A 27,592-nucleotide genomic window follows, 5' to 3' on the forward strand; every position below is an offset into this window, starting at 1 on the left:
ACATGACCATATGCTGGTGCGCGGCATGATTATGTCTCCGAGAACCTGTCCGCACTTCACAATAAGATCCTTGCTTCGCAGACTGTTCAGAACTTGATTTTCTACTGATCTAGGAACTTTCAACTTCAAAATTTCCCTTGCACAGCTCCAACACCTATTCCTACTCATCCATTAACAATCTAGTACACAGTACATACTTTTAGCAAAACTGCTATTTATCTTAAAATGGAATCGGCTAATGCCATAACACACGCGCAACATTTTCTCCTGTCCACCTCACCCTTTATATTAGTGTTTGGTGCCTCTTTTGTCATTTCCCTACCCACGTTTCGTTCTAAGCTCTCCTGCCAAAAAAAAAAATGCATCCAAAAACAATAAAATAAATGTTCCTTTAGGAACCACCTTTCACAGTTAAAAAATAGAACTAAAAAAATATGTATAGACTCCATCTACTTTATATTTCTCAGTAAAGTACGTAGACTCAATAAGATTTTCCAAAATTTCCATTTGCATTTTGTGTCATGCTAATGGTAATATTGTGGCGTTTATCCTCTGTTCAAGGGATGGAATGGTGGACACCGGCCTGGCAGCCCAAGTTATCAGCCCAAGCGAAGCGAAGGTGGATAACGAGGTCTCTGGACCATTATCCCCCCATTCCAGCCCCTGTAATGGGGGATGAAGGCCATTAGCACCCTAGGTTCCCGAAGCGGGAACCCAGGGTGCTAAAAAAAGGATTTGTCTTTCTACACTGGGACGCCTCCAGCGTCCCGGTGTAGGAAGGAAAATCCTTTTCCAAGATGGCCACCATGGAAAGGGAAGGCAGGGTTCCATACAGGGCCCCTCTTCGCTTTCCATGGCAGCCTGCAGAAGGCAAAAAGAGAACTCTATGACCATATTACCACAAGCACATTTTTCTTCCATTTCAAATCTATCCCAATTTCAAATAACTTTAACACAAAGCCAGTCCCAAGTGGACATGGCCACTTTAACCCCATGTTTTGTCCGTCGTGGTCATGGCCAGTAGCCAGATTGTCCGGATCATGACCTTATCCCATGACCCGGTCAATCTGGCCACTGCCCATGGCCACAAGCTACACCTCAGTCACCAAAGGTATATCATTATTTTTTGTACCTACATTACGACACTTGTCAAAATATAAAACATGGGCACTTTGCAAAAGCATGCTTTCAGGTCCTTCTCAATGCTCCTTACACAAGTTTGCTGGTAATCCACCCATGTTTTATTTTTTCAAAAGTGTCAAATGATGCACATACAATCGTCATATAACCTAGCCCCCACTTGACAAAATCCATTCAGAATTTACGAAAACATTTATATCTAGATCTATAATCGTTTTGCAAACCTTTGCGTAGATTTGTCAAATGGCACCACATTTATAAGCCTTTACAATATTTTGGGACCCCCCTCTAATTCTGCCCCCTTTTGACAAAATCCCACCAAACTTTGCAAAAACATTTGTATCTAGATCTATTATCAGTTTGTCAAATTAAGTGTATTCGTCAAATGGCACCTTATTTATAAGCCTTTACATTATTTTGGGGCCCCCCTCTAATTTTGCCCCCTCTTGACAGAATCCCAGCAAACTTTGCAAACTCATCCGGCATCAGATTATGAATATAATTGCAAAAGTACATGCAGTTCCATTAAGTGGCGCCAAAGTTATGAGCCATGAAAGAACTGCAGTATTGCAGGTGTCCGCAAACTTTCACAGGACTGCTTGCCAACATCCGAATTGTTTGCAGACTTTCGCAGTGAAAAACACCTGTTTTTTTGCTTCTTGCAGCCATATTCCATACCATCCTCATCACCGCTCACCTCCCCAGAGATTATTTGATAAATTTGACAAGTGCAATGTTTTGTTTTTTTTATATGTTTTACCGCAATGTCCGCGGACACCAGCCGATGTCCGCGAAACCAAGATGGCGGGCGTTTCCAAAAATCTGATGCACCTCACGCTTCATGCCAACCAATCAGCGAACACGTTGTGTGTTCGCAGACATGACGCAAGTCAACTAACCAATCGGTGTCCTGTCCGCAGAGCGAACAAGGAAGTGTGTCCGCAGAGCGGACATAGAGATCACTCATTCTTTTGCCTTACTTTTGGTTGTTTTAAAGAAAAACTAATGGACTGATTTACATCAAATTAACAAAAGCACGGTTTCGGGACCAAGCTGCCGCTCCTGCTGCAAATTTGGTGAAAATACGTCCAGCGGTTTGGGCTGTAGACATGACCAAAGTTTTCTCCCATTATGTCGATGGGAAAAAAAGAAATTTTGGGACCCCCCTTATAACTTTGCCCCCCCTGGACCAAACCTCACCAAACTTTGCAAAAATATTCAGAGTGGGCCATATACTTGCAAAGTTTGGTGAGGATTCGTCCAGGGGGAGCGAAGTTATAAGCCACCCAAAAAGTGCTCTTCCTATGGGTTTAGCAACTTAACCATAACTACATGGCCGCTACCGCAGGCCATGTAATATGTAAAAGCGAAAATGTGTTTGTGACAGGATTTGTGGTGAAGTGTTGTTCCATATACAACTCCAAACAGTTTCACCAATCTGCACCAAATTTTGCATAGTTACCCGTTAGGCTCCTCCGGACATTACTGGTTATATGCTATTTGGACACCCCATCCCATTCCCCAGATTTCAGCAAAAGAAAAATGTGTTTTGTTGGTTTGTGGCTTGGTGAAGCATTGTTCCTTATACAATTCCACACTGTTTCACCAGTCTGCACCAAATTTTGCAAAGTTACCTGTTGGGCCCCTTCAGATATTACTAGCTACATGACATTCAGACACCCCACCCCTTTCCCTGGATTTCAGCAAACATCGACATTTGTTTGTGGGTTTGTGGCTTGGCAAAGCCTATTTCCTCATACAATTTCACATTGTTTCACCAATCTGCACCAAATTTTGCTAGTTACTTGTTAGGACCCTCCGGACATTACTGGCTACGTGACATTTGGTCACCCCACCCTGTTCCCCTGATTTCAGCAAAAGTCAAAATGTGATTGTGGGTTTGTGGCAGTGTGTTGTTCCTTATGCAATTCCACACTGTTTCACTAATCTGCACCAAATTCTGTAGTTACCTGTTAGGACCCTCGGGACATTACTAGCTACATGATATTTGGACACTCCATCCCGTTCCCCAGATTTGAGCAAAAAAAATGTGTTTGTTGGTTTGTGGCTTGGTGAAGGGTTGTTCCTTATACAATTCCACACTGTTTCACCAATCTGCACCAGATTTTGCAAAGTCACCTGTTGGGAACCTCCAGATATTACTAGCTACATGACATTCAGACACCCCACACTTTCCCCGGGTCTCAGCAAACGTCAACATTTGTTTGTGGGTTTGTGGCTTGGCAAAGTGTTTTTCCTTATACAATTCCACATTGTTTCACCAATCTGCACTACCTTTTGCATAGTTACCTGTTAGGAACGTCCGGACATTACTGGCTTCATGACATTTGGACACCCCACCCTGTTCCCCAGATTTCAGCAAAGGTCAACATTTTATTGTGGGTTTCTGGCTTGGCAAAGCGTTGTTCCTAATACAATAGCACACCGTTTTTCCAATCTGCACTCTATTTTGCATAATAGCCTGTTAATCCCACGCAGGCATTACTAGCTACATGATATTTGTACATCCCACCCCTGTACCGGAGTTCAGCACCTTCACATGTGAGACGGTTGCCTGAAATCGGTGAAACATCAAGTGGTCGTAGAAGGACCGGCACTTACATGAGGAACAAAACTCAAGGTCCAGGCCCTAGGAGCAGATTCAGCATATGCCCCTGGGCATAGTTACTGATTACAACTCAATTGATACGGTGGTGGATGCAGACAATGCCATAAACTATCCAACAGAATTCCGCACCTCACTCGACCCCCCGGAATGCCACCACATCACCTTAGACTAAAAGATGGGTCACCCATCATGCTACTTCGCAATCTAGACCCGCCTAGGCTGTGTAATGGAACAAGGTTATGCATTAAAAAATTGCCGCCCAGCGTAATTCAAGCTACAGTGTAAAATGGAAACAGAAACAAAAAATGTTGTTAATAAACAAGCCTTACAATGAACATGTACTTTAGTAATATTGAACTTTAGGTCCATAGTTGTTGGCACTGTCAGCATCATGTCACACATCATGCTGCTCAGAAATCTCCATGTTGGTCTCATGTACAAATTATATGTTTCAGAATGACTTTTTAAGAACAATAAATGGTGTTGTGCAGTCTTTATGAGAAAACATTTTTAAAATATAATCAATAAATGCAGTGAATTTTTCTTTTCACCTTTCTAATTGAGCCTTTCCGAAAAAGTGTAACGCTACCTTAAGGTAGTTCTAACAAATAGTACCTATAAGAAAATAAAATCTCAGGCAGCTCTGCGTACATCAGCTAGTACCTTTAAACAACCGGACACCTCACTTATTTCTCATATTAGAGCTTAGGTGTGTTAACAAAAAATCTGCCCCACCAAATGAAATGTGGTGCATGGAAATGTTTCCTGTGTGATTACCATCCGCTCTCCCTATGTCTGGTTCTCACATCAACAAATTGTAAAGGGTCACAAATGGACGACCTCTGTGTTACTAATGATTTGATTCTGTGAAGGGCAATCTCCAGGCATTCACTGAGAGTATTTGCCCACTTGCTTAGCATTGTTTCTTGTACTTGCAGTTCACCAGCAGAGGGTACCCCCATGTGCTTGCACCTCAAACTTACATTTATTCATTTACAAATTCCATTTGTGATGGGGAAAAACCGGACTTTAGTATAAAATCCCCTTTGCCACCTCATAACTTTAAGTGCTAACTGTATCTGTTAGTTGATCGTCTGTGACTTTCTAAATAGTAATGGGCTTCAGATGTGGTATTTAAACGGCAATGGAGAATATTCATGCTACACAGACGCCATCAAAAGAGTTGTATCGTGTTCTTGATTTGACATTTTCAGAGAAAGATATATTAAATAGTATACATATTTTTTCAAATGAATTATTGTATTAGGTTTTTAATTTGTCAAAAAGAACCTCTGCTTTGGATTACCATCAGATTCACATTGTATTTGTCTTTACAGAAATGAGTGTCCTTGCTATTTTCAAGGAATTGATTATCCTCCCGGGCAAGATATCATCACATCTCTTGGAAAATGGTAAGAGAGGCACATGCTTAAGACTTTCTGATCTCAGATATTAGTGTTTGCTGAACAAATTATTACTTATGCAGTTTGACTAAATGGAATTAAATGGAAAGACGCGTGTCACCGCATAATACAAGATTGATATCAATAATTTAACAGACTAATATGACAATTTCTTTGCAGACTTGCACGCAACTTGTCCTGATTCTCGTTCATAAAATTGTGATGTTATGAAACATGTGAAGGACAAGCGTCTGAATTTATAAGATGTATTAGACACGTTACACACATTCATTGCAAACTGCTGTATAGTGGTCATGATCAGTGAACACAGTTTGCCATCCTATTTTAATAATACATGGAAAATTACACTTTTTTGACTTGAGGATATTTGTTGAAATTCTCGTTGTTGCCCATCTTCATCATGAGCTCCTTATGTGATGTTTATAAAGAGGAGCTGGAACTTCGATCTGAGAGAAGGATTGGGAAAAGGGATTTCTAGGTGAGTTCTGAGTGACAGATGTGTGGCTGGCAGGGGAAGCATATAGGAACGGTGATGGTAGGCTGGTTTGCCAGTAAATTATGGCAAATGGCTCTAACCAATCGGTAGTCATACCCCAGGTCTCCAAAGCACTCATTTTCTTTGATGCTTGATAAGGTTGATAGCACAAAAACATTCCGAGGCATTTCAGTTCATCAAAATGACAAGAAAAGCATTTGCTGCAACACTTGCAGGTATCCAGAATGTTCTTGAGATTCAAATAGTAGATAGGCAGGCTTTCAGCTCATAACTATTACAAATAATGTATATCATTATTATTAGTCTATAGATTGCATTGTTTGGATCTTGTGATTTTCATTTACATTGCCATCCAAGAAAAACACTGTCACCAAAAATGTTAGAGCGGGCATGGTGGCCTTGCAAAGAGTCTCTTGTAAGAGCCACTGCTGATGTGTCAGAAGATGATGATGTCAGAGCATGAATTCGCAGTGTCTGTGACTGCTGGAACAGAATTGGATGTGGTAGCCAGAACAAGCAATGCCACTAGCAAATATTGTGTTAATATATGTTTATTGAAAATGCAGTGTCATATTGAGATAGAAGAACGTCTTCACAGCAGGTCATCTTTGTGGCAGCACAGAATTTGAGGATGCGTGATAGGGGTGATGTGGTGAATATGATTTGCTGAGCAGAAGGCGGTAGCTGATTGAGCAGCAACAGAGCAAGATGAGAAGATGTTGAGGAAGAGATAGCTACGGGTGAAGTCCATCAAAATATTGTCTAGCACTGTCAGAACGGCATTTATGAGCAAAGTGCAATCATGGACATTTGATTTTGATGAGACATGTGATGATACAGCTGATGGGATCAGAGCTGAAAAGGCCAGGACTGATTTGCATCTCCCTGTCCGCTTGGAGCAGGGGTGCACACATGATTTCGTTGGAAAGCTGAATGTACCAGACAAGTCCCACTCTTAGGGCCAGATTGTCTTTAGGGATGAGCAGGTGATAGGGGCCTCGGAACTCATTTGAGTTACACAAATAAATAAAACATGTGTTTTTGGGTGTCATTTTTATTTATTGCTCTATTTTGTAACTGTTACCTGAGTAATGCTTTGCCTTGTAAAGGCATTACAGTGTCGATTTATTTGTATCATGGGACTTAAACATGAAATCATGTTTTAAATAGAAAGAACACTGCGGGTATTAGGATTCAAAGATATAAACTGACTGTAGGCCAGACGTTCATTATTAAACTCAAGTAACATGGAGGGCCATAAATAATATCCTGAAGGGCTGCATCCAACCCTCACGCCATATGTTGAGCACCAATGGCTTAGACAATGGCAGAGAGGGACTAAAAATGTTGGTATGGATAGTTGCCCAGACCAATGCCACGAGTTATAATTCATTAAAATCCTTGTAGCCATCCCTGTTTGGGTTTAGCACTTGAACCTTTCAGCCTTAAGAATGCTAAGGATCATTTAACCAGGGATCTCATTATGAGTCATGCAAATTTACGAGAGGAAAACCCTTGAATTTGCTGGACACTTGATCGGCTTCCCTTGCTTCTGGAGTCCAGCACTCTGGTGAGGTGAGGTGACTCAGGCTTAGGTCGTCCTGCTTTGGGAGGAACCTCAGGATCTTCTTGGCGCTCTGGTTTGGCTTAAAGATGATGCACTCTACTATGGATTTCTCAACCCCTGGCACTCAGTTCCAGCAGCAACAAAGAAGTACAGCCAGTTGGGCAAGGTCCTCCAGCACAGTTCGTCTTGAGATTAGTTGGTCCCACCAACCCAAGGGAAGAAGTAATCTGTTCTGGGGCTTCTCTAGTCGATTCGGAGTTGGAGCTTCAGCGCTGCAGTAGGGCTTCACCGGGAAGTTCAACGGTCCAGGAGGGTGCAGCAAGCTTCTCTGTCAATTTCCTTCATCGGATGTTTCGTCCAGTGGTCCACTTTGCCCTCCGTCCAAGAAATTTCACCTTTTATGCAGGTTTCTCCAATTCATGCTCAGCCCAGCCCAGCTGTCACTCACACAGCAGGGTGGCTGTCCTACAAGGACAGCCAGCCAGTCAAACAGCTCTGGGTGCATTCAGGTAACCAAGGAGACTAAAGACAGGGAGTTTTGGGCACCTCCCTCGCTTTCTAGCCTGCCAGACATACTGGAGCCAGAGGCGGGTTTGAGTAGTGAAGCCTGCCAAAGGCAAAATGAACAAAAGGGTTAAACCTGGTTCGGCGTGCAGAGTAAAACCCAAGAAAGATCTCACAAGCAAGAAATGGTGAAAGAAAATGGTGAAAAGGGAAGACTGGACATTTTTACCCGCTACTGCAGCTGAGGATTCAGAGTGCGGTAGAAACGCACAATGGTAGGACAATTAAACCACTGCCACCAGCCATTTAAAGTCGGGAGGTAGCATAAAAAATGTTACATGCATAAGTAGGAAAAGGGGCTACTAAGTAACCCACCAGTACTTTCACATAAGATGGGGTGTACTGGACCTACATAGGAAAAACAGGTAAGTAAAGTCAATTTCACTTTACAACGGTAGTTCATCCAGGAGAAGGTATTGAAACCTTATTAGAAATCCAAAGGACTTCTCTGTGACACTGCACTGAAGGTGCTGTGTGTCACCATACAAAGGTAGATGCCTATGGAGTTTGTCAGACTCCAAAAACAAAGAAACACATCCCTCATTACGACCCAGGCGTTGTACCATGGTGCTAATAGCACTAATATTGCCCTGTCTAATGAAAATAATAAAAAGGTGCTCACCAGGATGTCTTACAATCAAAACCAGTCCTTTGTCCAAAAACCTCATCTTACTATGGTCCGACCCTCCCACTAATAAACTAACATAACATAAACTCAACCAGAAATGCCTGCAAGGGATTCTCCCCTAGTGTTGCAATGGTGGCTGGTTTCCAAATCGCATAAAAATCATTCTGCTTGCTTGTACAGTTCATACTTCAGGTTCGCCCAATGTCTCTGTATTTTCCACCTTAGGTACCAGTTTCTGTTTTGTTGGGTTGGCCTGTAAATTCTCAGTTCTCTACAATATTGTCTTCCGCCCCTTTTTGGAGTGTATATTAGCTTTCCCTGCCTGGGAAGCTTTTTGCATAACTTTTGCCTTGGGGTCCTGCTTCTCACACCCAGCCTTGGTTTTTGACTTTTCACACCCCATCTTGAGCTCTCCGGTCTTTTAGCCCACCTTTTGGTTTCTTCTCTCACCCCACTTTGTGCTGCTTTGCCTTTCACTCCACCTTGTAGTATATTGCTTCTTGGTCCTTCTGGGCCTTTTGGGCTTTTCGCCCACCCTTGTGTTCTCTTGAGTCTTGCCCCTGTTAGGCTAGCATGTTCTTCACTCCCTCTTGACTTCTCTTGAGTCTCAGCAACTCTTGGGCTATTGGATTTCTCACCCCCTCTTGGCTTTTTCCTTTCAATCCACCTTGTAGTATATTGCTTCTTGCTCTTTCTGGGCCTTTCGGGCTTTTCGCCAACCCTTGTGTTCTCTTGAGTCTTGCCCCCTGTTGGGCTATCATGTTCTTCACTCCCTCTTGACTTCTCCTGAGTCTCAGCAACTTTTTGGCTATTGGATTTCTCACCCCCTCTTGGCTTTTTTCAGTCTCTCTCCCACTTGGGCTATCGTCAGGTCTTGCTGCCCTCCTCCAATTTCCTGGGTCGGGCCATGTTCCTTGCTGTCTGCTACGGTGCTAGTTGGAGGAGTTGGTCTCTCTGGCTGGCACATAATCACATATCCCTGTTCCTTTTGGTCCTCTTCATCGATTTCGGTGCATTGGTTCCCCCCGTTGGTTCATGACAGGACTTCTCTATCTGTTGCAGTAGGCGTCTGTTGACCTTACTGAGTTGGACACGTCTCTTTTCCTTTCAGTGAGCCAAGCTCCTCTGGCACCCAGCTGTGAGGAAGGCAGTAGCATTCCACAGGCTTACTCACTCCTCATTGCTCAATGATATCTGTGTGGTGCAGCTCACTCGCTCTGTCTCAGAGGGGGATGGTCCCTCCTCGGTGTTATTCTGCAGGTTTGCATCTCTCTCTCACTTCCCTCTTGTGTAGGCCTCACAGTATCATTATGGTGCTTTGGACAACAGTATTGAGCAACCCATTGCTCCTGAATTTCATGCACGGATGTCAGCCATAAAGGGTCACAAATCACACCAGCGGTTTTTAAGGGGCCTTGTTCATGATTGCCCTGCTCAATTCCCTCATAACCAACATACAAATGGGATTCAGTATTTATGTGAAGATGAGTAGCAATCCTGTTTGGTGGTTCCTTGTTCCCAGTGGAATTCTCTCCCTGTCCCATCAAGGTGTAAAACGCATGTAAAAAAACCCTCAACACTCTCTCCACCACCTCCAGTTCACCTTTAACTAATTGACCACCTCATCTCTGCACCTCAGTCTCTCCTCCCATGCTTACCCCAGTGCTCCAAACAATCAGTTCCTCTGCTACTGCCTCCTGGTATTTTAAGCCCTTTCATCACTCGCAAGAGCTTGGCTATGTTGTTTGGCCTGCACGTGGGTACAATGTTTTTACTGAGCTGAGGATTGGCTACACAGTGAGGAACTAGGTTAGTTTAATATGTTTCCTTCTGTGTGCCCTTCAGTTGACCAAGACTATACTGGGACAGTCTCCCTTCTTTGGTCCTCTGCACAAGAGCATGTGCTGTAGAATGAGCTAGTGCCATTCACATCTTGAGTGGCAACCATGGGGACACCGTCTCCTTCTTGCAAGCAATGCCCGGACCTGTGAGAGCAACACCGTTTGGTTGATCCAGCTGGTATTGCCTCCTTCTCCCACATCAGCCTAACCATGGGCCATGATGACTTTAACCTTAACCATGAATTGATTGAAAGGGCCAGATGCCTCCATTACTTTATCTTGAGGGTCTTCATGGCTGCAGGCTATATCGATAATGTCTGTCCCCCACAAAGTCTGATTCAGGCCTTTGTCAGCAATAGTAGGACCCACGTGATGTTCCAGCCCCTAGAGGTGTGGGGTAATGAGGGGATCCTTCCCATACCACCCCTGTGTCCCACAATCATGCAGTGGGTGGTTGTACAGTGCCCGCTGAGTCCACCCAATCAGCAACAGTCCCACAACCATCAGCCAATTACCTGGTGTCTAGTGATGAATTTATACTGGAATCGGGGGACTTTGGAGGCATCAGAACTCTGCAGGTTGTAACCTTCGTACTCATGTATCAGTAACATTATATGCTTGCTTGGTATCGTGTGTGTTGCTTCCAGCTTAGTTACACGTAGGCTCCCTGCTGCTGTTACAAACAGATTAAGAATATGTACAATCCAGGCATTGCCCTGATGGTTCTGCAGATTGATAATGTGCAGGCAAATGCAGGTGCAGGTGCTGTACAGGGAATAGGCCTGTCCTAATTTTCCCTCCATGTGTGTTGCTTTAAGTGTCTGTTTCACCTGCTGCCCTGTTAATGTGTGTGTTGCCCGTACTGCACAACGAGGGCACATGCTTGCAGCATGGAGATATTTCTATGATTGTGCCTAGGCTAAGTGTTGGATGGTTCCTACAGGTTGCTTAGTGATACTGCTGAACCGCCAGCCAACCAAACCAGATTAGTTAGGCTCAGGCCACATCCCAGTACACATGCACCACTGTACAGTTCCAAATGTAACTCTATTGAGGGGGTGTCACCTGCTACAGAAAGAATGTAGGTCTTTCAAGTTTATAATTACATTCGCAAAATCAGATCATTTTATGTTTGCATTTATTCAAAGCAACATATCCATACACTATAATTTTCACAGTTTCAACCCGACACAGGTTTCAAGCACTGAGGCACTTGTTTAAAGCTCAGTTTTACATGAGACCTATTTGTGTACAATACAGCTCTTTGCTCCAGATATAGTAGCACATGAGTTCAAATAGGGGTAAAAGGGAAGGTTTCCCAGCATCATGTCTTGCACCAGTCTTCTATTTTACAGCCTGTGAGATGGGGTTTTTCAAGACAGGGGGCAAACTCAAGATCTTTCAGGTGATAGTGCTGGAGCACAGGAGCTGTGTGTGAGGGGCTTACAGACCTGAATATGTGGTGAGCTGAGTTCTGAGTTCTGGAGTGCTTCACCAAGTTTAATTTGGTGTTAGTAGGCTTAAAGCTGATATGAGAGTGTAGTTATAGAAGATTGCAAACTGACTAAGTTAGTTTGGTGAAGGAGAGGAGAAGTGCGATAATTAAAAACTCCTATTGTGGTAGTTTAGTGCTAAACTGAACCGTATGAGTGCCAGTCAGCTGTTCACCTCTGAGGTTTTGTTATGCTTTTGTCCTTTGGGGTGCAGAGATCTTACTGTTCTGAATTCCATTTGTTTTCATTGTGTGGTGATGTGGTAGTTTTCTGAATTATGGACAAGAAGAGGAGAGACTGAGCTGACTCAGTCCGATCTCTCGAGTTGCTTGATTTAAGCATTTGGTGCACGCATACAGCATTTATTGTAGAAGATGACCCAAAAGAGTCCCATCACTGGTTTGTCTTGTTTTTTGGGTATTTTGTGTTCTGATCAGTCTGTCAGGAAGGTCTTTTAAGTACAATGTTTATGGTGGGCACAACAAGAATAGAATGTTAGGCATAATGGAAAGAACAATGTTGATTTTTGTGTATAGTGACCATTACTACTTATACTTGTATGTTATAAAAGAGCGATAATGGACATGTCCCAGAAGCATAGGGAAATGTGAATGTTACGGCATGATTTATGAAATGTCACTGTTAATATTAGTGGGATACCAGAATGTTAACATTGAGTTCTACCTCAAGTGGTAATCCGCACAAACCACAAAACATGGTATTCCAGACTCACAGAATAAGTACCTTGATCTTTTGTCCTTTTACTTTCTGAGGGGCACCATGAAACCAACACAGCAATTCCACTATTCCGTACAGAGATTACTTTAATGCATTTAATTGATAATACTCACTTAACCATTAGAATTGTAGGTGTGTATATTTTTCTAATTACCCATGAGATATGACACTATGGGCCTCATTACGACCCTGGCGGTACGGGGTAAATGGCGCCGTAAAAGGTGCCGGCGCCATTTACCCCGTACCGCCTCATTACGAGGTCCCCTCGCGTGACCCTGGAAGCAACACCTGGTCAAATCAGGCGTGCTTACCGGGTCCTGCGAGGGGAAGAGGGAGCAAACAATGGACCAACTCGTAATGGCCCGTTGTTTGCTCCCTCTACCATTCCCATTCAGCCCAATGGGGAAGGACCGGGTCCGGGTCCTTGGAGGGAGGAATTACCGGGCCTTCCGAACTCGGAATGGCCCGGTTATTCCTCATTCTGAGGACCCAGACGCGATTTCGGCGGCAGCCATGCCGCCAATAGCGGCATGGCTACTGGCGAACTCCTAATGAGGGCCTATGACATTATGTCGAACTTATAATGCCCTTTGCACTCTTTTAAAAATTGCCAGGAGAGTTCGATGTTATCATTGGAAATGGTGTGCAAGCCCACTCAAGAATGAGTGCGGGCAGCATATAAACAGTATGGTGCTGTCTGAATGTACCAGTCTGATCTTGATAGATGGTACGTTTCACAGCTCGTCGGCATACACAGGACAGTTCTTTCCTCTAGTGTCGTCACAGCATCGCCACAGCATACTTCAGCATTTCTATAATTATGTTCAGGCTTAAGATCGTGGAATTCATATCTTCTCAGGACCTCTGTCTTAACACTGTTAAGTCAAAGCTAATATTTGTAGGCAGTCATGGAGCAAATGTCCTCCAATCATAGTTGTAACCAGCAAACTTGAATGGGTCAATGGATTTTCCTACTTGGGGGTGACATTTACGGATAACTTGAAGTCGGGTGCCCAGGTATCAAACTGTGCTATCAAGTTGTCACAAGTTAATGCTGCAATTTTTAGCTTTGGTAAAAGTTTTGGTCGGTGCTCCCTAGACCTGATTCAACCCATATAATTAGGTAAATCTGCCTTGGCGGCTAGCTATGGTGAGGACGTCTGGGGTTACTTATCTGTTGCCCCAATACAATGCAACGCAAATTTTCCTGCAACGTTTATTTTGGGTACCCCCAGTTATCTGTGGCATCTCAATGCTGGCCTTACCTTTGTTACAGAATTGCTTCCTTTTAAACCACTGAAACTGGGTGAGATTCTGGAACAGCTGCAATTATCATCTTACTCACTGGATTATCAAAGATTTGATTCCCTCTGATGTTGGTCGCTCTAGTCCCTGGCTGCAATTCCTGAAGCAAGAATTGTCTTATTGGACCTGTCTGAGTTATTCTCTGAAATGTCCACATCCACTGTCATCAAAAAACACTGCCACACCTTAAACTTGCACATACTGAGCATACAGTACACCACTATTTTGAGCATGATTTATGTTACTGTATGGATAATTATTCCAGTTGGCTTCATGAATCACTCCATATGGGTGTTATATTCAACGTAAGGAGAATCGTCTTCCGCTGGTCTCAATAGCTCACAGATGCAACTCAAAGAAAAATCCATATGCTTAGCCAACATGTATTTGTGATTCTAGCTCAGAAGATGTGTTCATTCATTTCTTAATCTTTTGTCCTATTATAAAGGATTTGAGGAACAGATTCCTCATATCAGTTCTCAGATCTTGCCATTTAAGGACTCTAATTGCTGGAAACAAATTCTTGCTTTCCCTCCCAGCTAAGAATTTGGGCTACGGTGTATCCGCTTTTATTGAGAGTGCTTTTTCACTAAGGAGACAGGTTATGTATTATTTTATTTTGTGCTATAATATGTTTTTCTTCATCTTTTTTAAACATAGCTCTTTTACTTCTATGATTTTCATATTTTTTAAACTAAAGCTTTAATGAAGTGAAATGAAGTGAATAAGAGTTGCTGAATACAAAGGATGAAAATGTCTTAATGTAAATTAAGGAAACCATATATGATGACGCATATATTTGACTAGACATTTTACATTGATACTATTTCCCTTTTTTAGTACTTGCAATGAAGGAATAATGAACTGTGAGAGCAGCAGTTTTGGTAAGTACAGAAACCATTACAAATGATAGATTCTTACAATGCAACTTTGTGCATCAATTATAAGCTCTTCAGTCAATAAGACATGTGTTTTTCATTAATATTTGAAGTCTTATTTCTACTAACTAGTGATCCTTATTCTTGGAAACTTTCAAGATCATATGTGTAGCTATAAAGGCCAAAGATGTTACTGTAGGGCACATTTGTTTATATGTTTTAATTGTTGTCCTTTGTTTCTAGTATTGTGTGCTTTAATGTCAATGCACTGTCAATATCATTATACCAACCCAATGCTGCGCATTCAATTGACCTCTAAAGGGAGACACACAGGTGCTCCCGGTATTTGAACCTATGATTGCAGGTATTAAAAACATATCAGTAACAGATGCATACATGTTTTGAACTTTCTTTGCAACTTGTGGCTTGAAGAAGAAGCTTTTCAATGTGTGTTTTTCTATGCTCATACACATTTTTAACGTTTCTAGAAAATTGAGAAACATTTAACCTTGGTGTTAAATATAGCAAATAAAACCCTGCCCAGTTATTGTATTATTCACCCTGGGCTTATTTATAAAACAAAGTGGCAGCTTCAATGAGTCATTCGTTTTCAGATATTGAAACAAAATACAGAATCTGCTTTACATTATGAAATTGCAACAAGATGCATACTGTCCATCTGAAATACTTGATTTTAATTCAGAGTATGAAGACAACTATGTAGCTTAGCTTATGCAGGTTAGCTGTGTGATGTGAAACTTTGGAAAGAAAAGTCTCCTTGCAAACAGGATAACTCATCATTTCATTACATTAAGAGCATTAAAATGTATGCCATTTAATGGAATAGTATTACTTTGTTTTTAACCCTTACATTATGTCATCAGAAATGCATGGCAAATGCTGACACAGCTCCATTTCAATGAGCAAAACCTCTATTGATATACATTTAGAACTGCATTCTTTTGTAAAACTGACATTATGTTCGTGAGGCGATCAGTAAACACTCTTGTCTTTAAATAATGGACAGTAATGCCAATGTTTATATCAGCATTATATGCTGAAATGGTTCCTCATGTATTGATGTCCTAATAATTACAAGACCCAAAAGAGCCCAATTGATGGGATCCCTAAACATAATTGTTGCTGATACATATATGTCATGTAACTGGGGTTTACACAGTGCATTGCTACCATTTGTATGGTTTACAGGCGGATTTGGGACAAGTATCGAAAAGCATACCAAAGTAGACACTTCATTTAAGATAATTGCTTGAATCTAAACTGATGTAATTAATTAGCTTGTCACCTCAGAACTGTGTTTTATAATTGAATGCAATAAGTACACCCAACTAAAGACAGGCACCTAAGGTAGCACTGAGGAGAGTCCCTAATAGTGGTGTTGAAGCATGTTGACTTTGCATTGAGTGCCAATGCCATTGTGCACTATTGTTATGAACCCAAAATAGATTCTGACTTGCAGAAAAAAGCAATGTGGTTGTAGATAAGTATCCCATGGTTTCAGTAACCGTTTAGTGATCTTAGTTTTTCTTAAGGAAGTCTTTAGGTGATAATATGCTGCGATGGATACAAAATAAAAGCATGAATAAATGAGAGCTAAAAAGAGAAAAACATATGATATGATGACGATAAATACTCCCCTTACATTTTCATTCCACCCAAGGAGAAAACCATGCAAAGACGTTGGTTAAGGGCAAACATTACTGCACGCCTTATTTGACCACAAACAGGTAACATTCCAACCAAGATGTCATCTCGCCCAAGAAGTGTCTGAAATACACATAGTTTAAGTTCCATCAGTTATTAGGTAACACCTTTCTAGAATCTTCTCTTGCTGTATACGAATTTCAAAGGCACTATCTTTTTTTTACATGATGGGCAATCCCGCATAACATTAACACAAGCAGTCTTGACTAGGAAAATCAAGAATGAGCACAATCTTTCCCCAAGAAAATGATCAGTCTCCACTTTTACATGAAACCAAAACAAATGCATTTTCAGCTCAGTCTCACATGGGAAGCAGCCACCATAAACTGAATTCAACTATATTTGCTTCAGTTAACTACAATACTGTAAATTACCTTCGCAACGTAATTCTGCTACACTGACTGTAACCTGTAGCAATGTATTTTAGCAATGCATGTATCTAAGACATTTTCTTGTAACAGCGTTTCGATGCCTCCGGGCTGCCAATGCGCTTTATTCATTTAAAATCAATAAATAAATAAACAAAAACAAAAAAGGGAAACATTCTGGTTTCGGGGGTGCTGTAAGCACACAGACATTACAACGTACCAAAATGCCTAGTCCTTCTCAGATGTTAACTAAAGGCACCAAGAGATAACCTTAAGGTGAAGATTGAAAGCTTAACTTTTTTACTCTTTTGTATACTTTATTCAGATAAAATAAGCCATAAAATTTCATACACAACAATTGTCATAACATGTACATCATCATTAAATTAATAAAAGAGAGATTAAAATCTCAAACAGTTAAACAATTATGGTCAAGTCACAGTTAATTACAAAACATAAAAGCACTAAGGAATGCAATTCATCCATGTGTCCCTTAACTTAAGTGCAAGCCGGAGCTATGTTAGTAAGGACCAAGCGACCAGCAGTGAATCTGTCCGCAAAAGCAAATATAAAGCTGGTCTGCATTACCTAAAAGTTGTTTCTTGTAATACGTGCATCCAAACTGATGTCCTTATCCTTGCATGTGTGGGACAAAAGAAGAAAAGGTTGATCAAGTTTACACACACTTTTTACCCCTTTAGTCCATAACAATTCAGTCCATTAATCCATAATAAATAGTCAGGAAGCCTATTAAATGGTAACGTTATATATGCTTGATGAGTTACTTTATCAAGCTCCCTCTGTTCTTGTTCATTCACAAAAAACTGTTTTAGATCCTCCTAGATTCCTGAACTGAGTTGTTCTCTCCGGGGGAAAGCTCAGGTGCAAGGCTCTCGTCTTTGAAACAAGATGACACAGAGCAACACAGGTTCGATCCCTGTCCCCGCACTTAAAAACCTCTGGATATTAAGCGCGTTATGAATGACCAATTACAATTATAGACGATGGCTTCGTAAAACTTGTATTGGTGTCAGTCAGAACCAAATTATTTTTTACAAAAAACCAACAATGTCTTAACAGACAGTTGGCTTTTTGCAACATGACATGCGTTCATGCTTTCAAATTAAACGTGAAAGAATGTACTTGTCATTTGTCTATATTGTAAGCCTCAATTTGACTGGTTCACAACACGAGTTATATTCAAGTTGTTTCTTTCTTATTTTCACTGTCTTATTTTGTTTGTAATAACAAGTCGTATCGAGAAACAAGTTGCAAAGCCTCTAGGGAAATCTTGGGCTTCAGACAGGCTGCACACTCATTTATCCTTTATGTCAACTGAACTTCCACATATAGGGTGAGTTTGCTTGAAATCATTTAGTTTCATGTCAGGGGCCAGCGCAATAGATGAGAGACTACACCTAACTCCAGTAGGCCAAAACCAGCAGGTACTCCTTCTTTTAAATGATAGTCTGTCAGTGTGAATAACAACTATTTAGGCATTTCCTACTGATGGCAATGAATATGATCCCTGTACCATGGATTACCTTTACTAATATTGTGTTGAATGTTTGTCCACCTAATAATGCACCTGCCTTTGGTGGATCCCAGAGCTTGACAAAGAAAGGTGGCAATAAAATGTCCATTGCATACATTAAAAGGTGTACATTTTATGTCACTCCCTGTGTTGTACAACATCCTTCTTTTATATCTTTCTTTTTAAGATTTTCTGTAAAACATTATCTGTTTTCTCAGAAAACTATCTGAGAATACTGTGAGCTGTGCTGCTCAGATAATTAAGTTCCTGAGTAAGAAGTGTGGTATCCTCAATCCTTACTCCCCTGGCTATTGATTAATGAAATAACTTAAAAACCTCATTATTAACAAAACTAAAGGCAAGCCTGCATGCTATGTGTGTTATATGGCAAGGCCTTGTAGGAGAATGTTCACCAGGGAAGGAAAAGGCAGAATTAGTGTCTAGGAAACTGGATTGGGAGTGGAGGCAGGATTTTTTTGATGGGCGATCCGACAATAGAATCATCACACAGTCTGAAACGGAATGGCAAGGGACCCAACCTCTATTCTGTCGCTTCTGTTGAATTGGAGTTGCTTTTATCTAATTAAGGTCATGCAAAAATGAAAATCCATCAGCATGACTGGTGTGTAACCCAAAACAAATGCTTAATCTACAAGGACTTTGATCGAAACTTATTTGGTCACAAATGTTATAGAGTTATGGCTGACTATTTGGTCAAATTTCCTTGTCCAAAGCTTCAGCAGAAGCTTCTTCGCTTCCGCCTGAATCTTTGGCCGACCTTAGATGTTTTTGCTCGCAGAAACCTAGTTCCGAAAGCTGAAAGTCAATGTCGATTTTGTAAAAATCTTGTTCAAAAAGAAACATTGGAACATTGTTTGGTTCATTGTCCCCAATTGTCCGCTATTTGGAAGAAGTACTTCAGAAATGTTTTTGAAGCTCAAAATGTGCATATACAAAAGAATATGTGGCAGTGCATCTTTTCGTCATCTTCGCTATCAATTAAGATAGCTATTGTACAGTTTTTGGATGCTGTATTTCCTGATTAGTGCCATTTATTCTTGTTCTTATAATTTGAAGTGTTACATCAGCAGTAATTTTGGGTGCATATTGTGAATCAGTTCCTTGCCTATCACATGTATGTAGTGACTCCTGAGGTCAAAATGTCTGTGTTGCAGTGTCACTGTTTTAGTTATAATTTTGATTTTGTTTTCTTTTATATGATTTTGTTGCATATGTAATGTCAACTACCAAAGATAATTTTAAATGTAAGTGGAAAAAAATGCATTCTATTGTTTTGGATGTGTTGTGAAATTTGAAAGTTTGATTCTATCAACCATGCAAATAAAGAAATAAAAAAAAAAAAAAAATTGTGAACACACAGTTGCTCAATCCTCCCCACACCAAGCAGTGATTGCATCCATGGCCATATTGAACATCAATTAAAACAATAACTTGGGAATCCAAGTTTTGCATCTACACTGGCCCAAGAAGGGCTGATCAGAAACAAACTGTCCCAGTGCCCTGACTCATCATTAGAGTCCCATGACCAGTGCAATACAGTAACAGCAAAAGGGTTAGCACATTTAGTAGGAACAAGTCTATATCACTTTAGAAGGGTGGATGTGTTAATCAAGGGAGGATCTGGTATCATGGATCTGGAAGTGTGAAGTGAGTTGTCTGGAAGCATTAAGACAAACACATATGTTTCTGGAACCTTTGGAGCATCACCGGCAGATGATGCTCTCATCGAAGGGGGAGGGGGAGGGAAGTGGCCTGGAAACAAGTAATAGGAACATACAGGGAGCTTGTCATGGTTTAATGGTGCAGTTGAATTGTTCAAACTGCCTGGAGGACACGTTATTTATGAAGGGAGAGAAATGTAAACAATATTGAAAGGGAAGGGTAAAAAGTAGGGTAAGCTGGAGGGAAAGGGCAAATCTCAGCAGCTAAATCGTCTACTTCAGCTTAACTGCGGTGTGAAGTTTTACATTTAGTATTAATACGTAGTTTTCTACACATGAGGACCAGCCGATAGATTCAAAACGTAGTCTAAAATCATTTAGCATATATACAATGAAATTGTGAAGGGAAACCAAAACAGGGATACCCCTGATACTGTGCCCCTAAAAAGTCTGAAATGCTACTCTGAAGTACAAAAACAAAGGAAATATTTTATAGAGGGAAATATAAATCCGAAATATCTCTAAATTAGCTGGAGAGTATGCACATTGAAAGAGGTAAAATTAGTGGTTGGTGTGTATATTGATCAAAGCAGGGCAGGTCACTGGGTTTTGGATAGAAGTAAAATAAAATAAGTAGGAGTCAAAGTCAGCTTCTTCTAAAATGAAATGCATAGTCGTATTGCTACTGTGTGAAGGCCAAACAGTGTCACTTATGAAAAGAAAGACTCAGGAACAAGACACTAACAAACAGAGAGTGGAAGAATGTCAATGCAACACGATGAAGAAGGGGATTCGATTGGATGGCAAAAATAACCAACATTTTCTGCAAAAGGTGAAGCTCGGACATAAGAGAAATGTCAAAGTGTTCCTCACCACCTAAACAAGATTAAACAATGTGTTAAAACGCTTAATTGGATGCACCGAGAGATTATTACAAGGCATGGTGCAGTGCCATAGGTGATTGATTTAAAATGTAAAAAAAGATTCAGCAAATCCTTCAATACATTTAGGTGTCCATGAGAGGAAAGAAATAAGGGATTGCCAAAAATATTTGGCCATTCTATTTTATAAAAGTCTCCCTGATATTATAGAATGGAACGTCAATCCTGGGATTTAGAGGGTAGATTGGAGGGAGGAATCCAAAAGTTTTGCAGATGTGGCAATATAATGATCCATCAATAATAAGTGGAGCTGACATCAGTAGAGAATTGTCTAAATAAAGTGGTACTTGCAGGGATATTCTTTACAAAATTCCCTGCCAAAATTCAAGGTCTTAAAAAAGTAAAGAAAAATGACTAATATTCTTGAAGCTGCGACAATTCTGGTCAAACAAGTTGAGATTTCAAATTGAAGCACATAACAGAGGAATTATGTGACATGTAATTCGGGTAGTTACTGAGGTATGGTCTGAGATCTCGCTAGGATTACATAAATGAATTGCAAGGGAATCGTAGCAGAAATGCTAAGGGGCTGCATTCATAGAGGCTGGAAATGGAGGTTGGACAGGAGCCAGTTGCATAAATCAGGTGCAGTGGTGTGGCAATACAAAATAATAAAACTTGTCTGAGTCTAATGCTTTAATAAACGTGACAAGACAAAAAATAAAATGTCTCAATAAAGATGATAAAAATTACAATTTTGAGCTCTATCCTCAAAGGTTTACTATATTTTAGGGAACTGCTTATATTGGTGACATACAATGAATTGGGTAACATTTCTGTCAATTTAACACCAGTGACTCATTTAAAGTGTAGCACATCAGTAAACTTAAAATATGTGTGATCTCCTGGGTCAGCAAAGTTTTCTAGAGTTGTAATACTACTCATGTGAAGGGCGGGATGATCCTTATTCATAAAGCAGCCAATATAAAAGTGATACTAGTCCTGTATGTTAACGAGCAGAGATGGAGCATAACGGAAATATTTCATAGTGAGGAAGGGATATTCTGACTGTTTCAAGTTTCCTTGAGCCAACAGTTTTTTGTGCTTCATAGCTATCTAATCTTACTATTGAACATGCACAACTCTCTAAGAGTTACTGCACAGCAGGAGATTTTAATTTAATGTCCAATCCCAATCGGATAGAAATCCAAAAAAGTAAGGACAAATATGTCTCAAAACAGAAATTGATGAGAGCAGTGAAAGCTTAATGGCTACGCTTGGTCTAAAATGTAGGGGAAAGAAATTATATATATAATGTTCTACATGTACTTTATTATTTCCCTAGACATAGTTTATATATGTTAGAATTAATGCAAGTATTTTAACTGCTGAAACTTGCTATTGATTTAAAATCATATATACAGGACCTATGTATCTTACCCAGTATGCAGTAAAGATATAAACAATTGAGCGTGGAGAGTATCAAGGCATAGAAGATACTGACAGATAACGATAGTTAAAATCCATGTACCATGTTAGGATGCATTAACAAGTATATTAGCGGAGCAATAACTTCTTATATAATGTAGCATGGAAAATAGAAAAAAAAAATCCAACAAGTGTCTAGCAAAGTAAATGCTGCAGAGAGATTAATTATGCACCATTTGCATCACTGAACAAAAGGTGGTGCTAGATGGTGGGGGGAAGTGTGAAACAATATAAGTAAGTCTTTAACAAGTATTATCAAGGAGGATGAGGGCAGCACAGCCCCCGAGTCTGCTGCTGTTTTCAGGTTGTCCCAGATAGAGACCAGGGAGGATTCAGTTCAATGGGGCGGGAGGGGGGTTCTGAAGCCAGACTGGGCATAGTCAAGGAGGCCCTGGACCTCTGTGAAAAGGTTTTGCTGGGGATATGTCATACGATCTAGTAATATGGCTTTGAAGCGGTTGTTGGAGATTGGGCAGTAATTGGAGGGGAGGGTTAAAGAGATGGCTTGTTTTTTAGTAGTGGTTTGACGTAAGAGGTTTTATATGCAGGTGGGAAAATGCCTTCTGTTAGTGAGTGATTGAGCAAATATCTGGCGAGGGACTGTGCACAGGTGGAGGAGAGGATGTTTTTGAGGAGGGGCAGGGGTCTCCCGGGGGAACATGAGGGTTGTCTATTGGAGAGAAGCTTTGAGAAGAAATAAGAAAGACAACCATATGACCCAAAAGAAGTAACAGATGTCTCAATCTTTTTATCCTTACAGGCAAATTTCGAGTCTGCCCAAATGAGTGGACATGATCCATGGTTAGATTTTAATGTTAGGATGAGAGTTCTGAAAATGAAATGAGTACCAACCCCTGTCACATTATGTACTTAGTGTTTCATACATACAACACTTTTATCACCGAGATATACGTCAATTATAAAGATCTGGGGTCATTCGTATGTTCTCAAAATGCTCTTTGGTTGTATGCAAAGAAGCCATGAACCCTCATTGGCACTATATGTCCTGTGGTAAATCAGAATCAGAAGACGAACAAGGTGATATTCTGAGTTAAAAAGTTCTTATTAGAACACCCAAAATCTATGCTGTCCCTAAGCTTCTTGTCACTACTTCTAAAGAAAAGAAAGGAGTCTAAAAGAGTGCTCGTCAGGATGTCCTACAAAGAAAATAAAGTCCACCCTCCAGAAAATCTACTGTAATCTGATTACTGTCCCTACCACTGCGAACAAAAAAGAACCTAACTTTAACAAAAGTAGAATAAGGGCCTCTGCCAAAAGGAAAGAATGCTGGCTGGTCTACGACCCCACCCAAGTCCTTCTTTATGAAAACGAAGAGGCTCCTTGACCCATGAACAGCTCAAATCAGAAGACCAAAATATCTTCCCAAGCCTCCCCACCACGGGGTACATGTCAGTCTTTGATTAATCCCTTTCTTGTTGGTTTTGTCAGGTACTTTGTCTCAGTATTTAGTTTTCTTCTATTTTTTTATTTTTTATTGCAACATCAGTCTAATATGTCTCAGCGTAACACTGTGACATCAGACTTTTATTACAACCATTTTTGTCACGTGTTCCTCCAAAAACGCTAACACTAGACCAAACCAAGAGAAAATGCAAGAAAGATAAGTGCATAAAGAACACAGGAGCGACCAAAGCCACCGTTCAAGTACCATCTAGCTTCATGATTAGGGCGGCACAATCTGTGTTAATTGACCCACAGCCTTCAATTTGAGAGAGGCGATGAAATCAACCATCGCACAGCATAGTTTCACGGAATTGCCTGCCATTGCATGAGACCACCAATCTCGAGAGTCGGGGCTCGCAGGACTAAAGTTCCCAAGATGTAGGATACGTTTTGCCGTAATTATCGTGCATTTAGTTATTAAATGTTCTAGGGATTCGGGCTCCTTCAAGCAAAATCGGCATATATCATCAGTTACTTCTTTGGAATGACGAAGCCACAACATGGCTCTTGTGTCAATGGCATTCAGCCGTATTCGCAGGAACTGCTCACGATGGTGTCTCGACGGGCAGTTCGTCAGATAGTTACATGGAACTCCCAGCTTAAGTTCACCTATTCCAGCATCTAATGTTGAGGCCATCTTTCTCCTTTGTTCGTTATTCTGAATCCACTTCACAGTCTCAAACTTTTTTTTCGCAGATTGTGGTCTCATTATTAGTTCATCGGTATTTAAATCGGCACCAGTTAATATCTGTACCAAGCGTTGTTTCCATTCTTCAAGTAAATTGGAGTGACCAGGTCCAGCACTCTTAGAGAAGATCTGATAAGCAGGAGACATGGGCGTTACAATCATTTTCCGGAATGCCATTAAAGATTTCCACAAGACAGTAGTGTGAAACGAGTTTAAGGAAAGCTCATGTCTTAACTGAGTCATTGAAATGTATGTTGGTAGCTTCAGGACCCGCCGCCAAAAAATACCCTTGAGTTTCTGCCAAAAAGCCACGTCTATGCTCCAGCCTGCTTCCGAGCCAAAAGTAATAGCCGGTACTACTTTTTGAGAATAGAATGTCAATATGGGAGTAAGAGTGAATTTCCCATATGATTTGTTCAAGAGCTGTGCTTGTATGCTGAATTGAGTCATTCGAGCTATTAGGTCGGTTTTCCAGTGATGTTCACAGAGGGAATTATTAAAAGAGATTCCTAGGTATCTTATTGAGTCTACTACATCAAGCGGGTTCTTATCGATGTACCAAGTGAAGGCCCTTTGTCTTTTGAGGTTTGTTCTACTAATGACGACGATCTTGGTCTTGTCAGTGTTTATCTCCAGATCGTTTTTGATGAGATATTCATGTAGGTTTGTCATTTGCCGTTGTAGGCCTATCTGGGTCTTATCTAGAAGGACCACGTCATCCGCGTAAATGAGACATCCAATTTCGGTGTTATTTAGGATTGGTGGAAAACATCTCACGTTTGTGCGATGGGCTGGGATGTCGGCAATGAAGAGTTTGAACAGCTCGGCAGCTAGTGGGCAGCCTTGTTTCACGCCCATGTTTGTAGGTATTTGATCAGATAGGGCGCCTTGATTGTTTAAACGTATGCTGATGGCTGTGTCAGAATGAAACGCTTGAGTTTTCTTCTATGGTTGTAAACAAACCTGGTTCTGAAGACCTCACTAGGTATTCTTCCCACCATGGAACTCCAGTGAGTTATCTCCTGGATTTTACCCCTCTCTGGGTTCTCAGGTCTAACAACCCATCTTTGGGTTCAGTTTCTCTTTCACCACCTTGGGCCCAGGTTTGGATCTCCATCCCTCCACCCACGTTGTGGTGCCGTTGTTCTCTCTCTGCAGAGGGGTTTCTGGTCTTTCACCATGCCTTGCGGTCTCGCTTCTCACCCCGCCTTGGAGTCTTGGTTCTCTCTCTCTCTCACCCTGACTTGTTGGTTTCTTTCTCTCTCCCCCCTAGTGGTTTCCTGTCTCTTACCCCGCCTTGGAGTCTGGTTTCTCTCACCCCGTCTTGGGTCTCTCCACCTGCCTTGTGTTTTAATTGTGCTCTCCCCACCTAGATATTTCTGGTCTCTCCCCCCACCTTGAGGTCTTGTGTCTCTCCCCTTGCCTTATGGTCTGGTCTTCCTCATAATACCTTGGGCTGTGTTTGGGCCTTTCCGCCCTCCTTCTGCCTCCCTGTAGTGACCATGTACCTTCCATGCGGTGCTCCTCCAGGCTCTATTCCAGATTCCAGTAGGCTGACACAGCTTTCCTCTTCGGGCTCCTTCCTGATGTTCTGCTTTGTATGGAGCAGTCCTGGAGTGGAGCTTCGGTATCAGTTCCTTGTTATGCTGCTTGATTGCAGATTAGGTGTTCTCAACTGCTTGAGACTCCCATGAAATGGGCTTCTCCGGTTGGTGTCTCGGCAGGTTTGCTGAGTGTTCCACAGGCTTCAGCATGGTACAATCCACTGCACCAGAAGTGTGCTGGCTTCTCCTTGCCATACCTCCTGGGAGAAGGTCTCTCCCTCTCTGCAGCTCTGTGGGCTCCTTTTGTATATACATGCTTATTGAATCTTTATCCTCCACACAACCAAGTGGTGGATCTATCAATTCTCCATTCTCTCTTCTGAGGTGTGGATTGTATCTGAAAAGGGCCAGAAACCATACCACCCATTGGTGTAAGAAACGGTCAGCCATAATAAAATGTAACTCCCATATGACCCACAAATCTATCTGGTTCCTGAGACAAGGGTGGATAACATACATCCCTGTTTATGGGATTACCTGTCTTTGAAGGGGGAGGCTCACTCCCAGTGATTTCCTACTTGCCCTGTCCCCTAGGGGATGTTAAGCTTAGCATGCTCACTTCCCTAGTCCCACAGGGGGTCACTTCCTCTTCGGGAGAGGGGACGAATTCCCTGGATTTGTCACATATCCCCACAGTTGACTTTATAAACTCCTCTAGTTGAGTTTCTACCTTAGTTCGAACACCTTTCTGCCAAACCCCTGTGGAATCTACGTTCTATTCTGGAAATTCTTCCCAGGGTGACAAAAGGAGTATATTTCCTTGGTTTCTTCCACTGAAGGGGGTTGAAGTAGCTCTGAAAGGTTCAGAAAGTCGGAGCCAGTGATCACTTCCTATGGGAGTCTGGGGACAACCGCTCCTCTTAGGGGAGTTGGTTCAGCTCGTACCTCTAAATTAAGGGGTACTTTGGTATGTACTTCAGCGTCCCTGTGGACGCATTTGATTGTCAGAGCATCCTACAAGTCCAGGGTATTCAGGCATAAATGGTCCGAGCAAATGGCAGTCAGTCTGCTACCTGAATCTATCAAGACTGTCGGTAGTGGAACAAATTCTGCAGCCAAAACATTCTAGTTCTGTGCCATCTTCTGAATCCTCAGGTAATAAACTTATCAAGGGGGTGCTAATGGGACTGGTTCTTGATCTTTTCCCCCTCGAGATCTTTGATTTGTGGAGACTACTAGGGAAGGTCTAAAACCCCACTGACCAATAGTGTGTATTTTGTCAATGGGCTTGGACATGTAGAGGTCAATTGTGGGTCGGACGTAATGTCATGTCACATTAAACCCATTTCTGACACCACTTTTGTGAAGTCGTCACACAATGAACAAGGGGGTATTCTGGGCTAAAATGTTCTTCATTGTAACACTGAAAACCTATGCTATCCATATGTTTCTTGGACCTACTTCTAAAAAAAAGAAAGGAGTCTAAAAGACTGCTTGTCAGGATGTCCTACAGAG

At 41.4% G+C, this 27,592-nt stretch overlaps 1 protein-coding gene across 1 annotated transcript in view; it reads left to right on the forward strand.

Moving 5' to 3' along the window:
- Window positions 1–27,592, forward strand: part of OTOG (otogelin) — a 1,239,067-nt gene that overhangs the window by 314,366 nt on the left and 897,109 nt on the right. The window contains exons 18-19 of the mRNA XM_069625375.1: window positions 5,107–5,181; window positions 14,666–14,709. Of these exons, the coding sequence (XP_069481476.1) occupies window positions 5,107–5,181; window positions 14,666–14,709 (119 nt within the window). The remainder of the gene's footprint in view (window positions 1–5,106; window positions 5,182–14,665; window positions 14,710–27,592) is intronic.

This window comes from Ambystoma mexicanum, chromosome 11 (genome assembly GCF_040938575.1).
Source record: "Ambystoma mexicanum isolate Mex_15411 chromosome 11, UKY_AmexF1_1, whole genome shotgun sequence".
NCBI lineage: Eukaryota > Metazoa > Chordata > Amphibia > Caudata > Ambystomatidae > Ambystoma > Ambystoma mexicanum.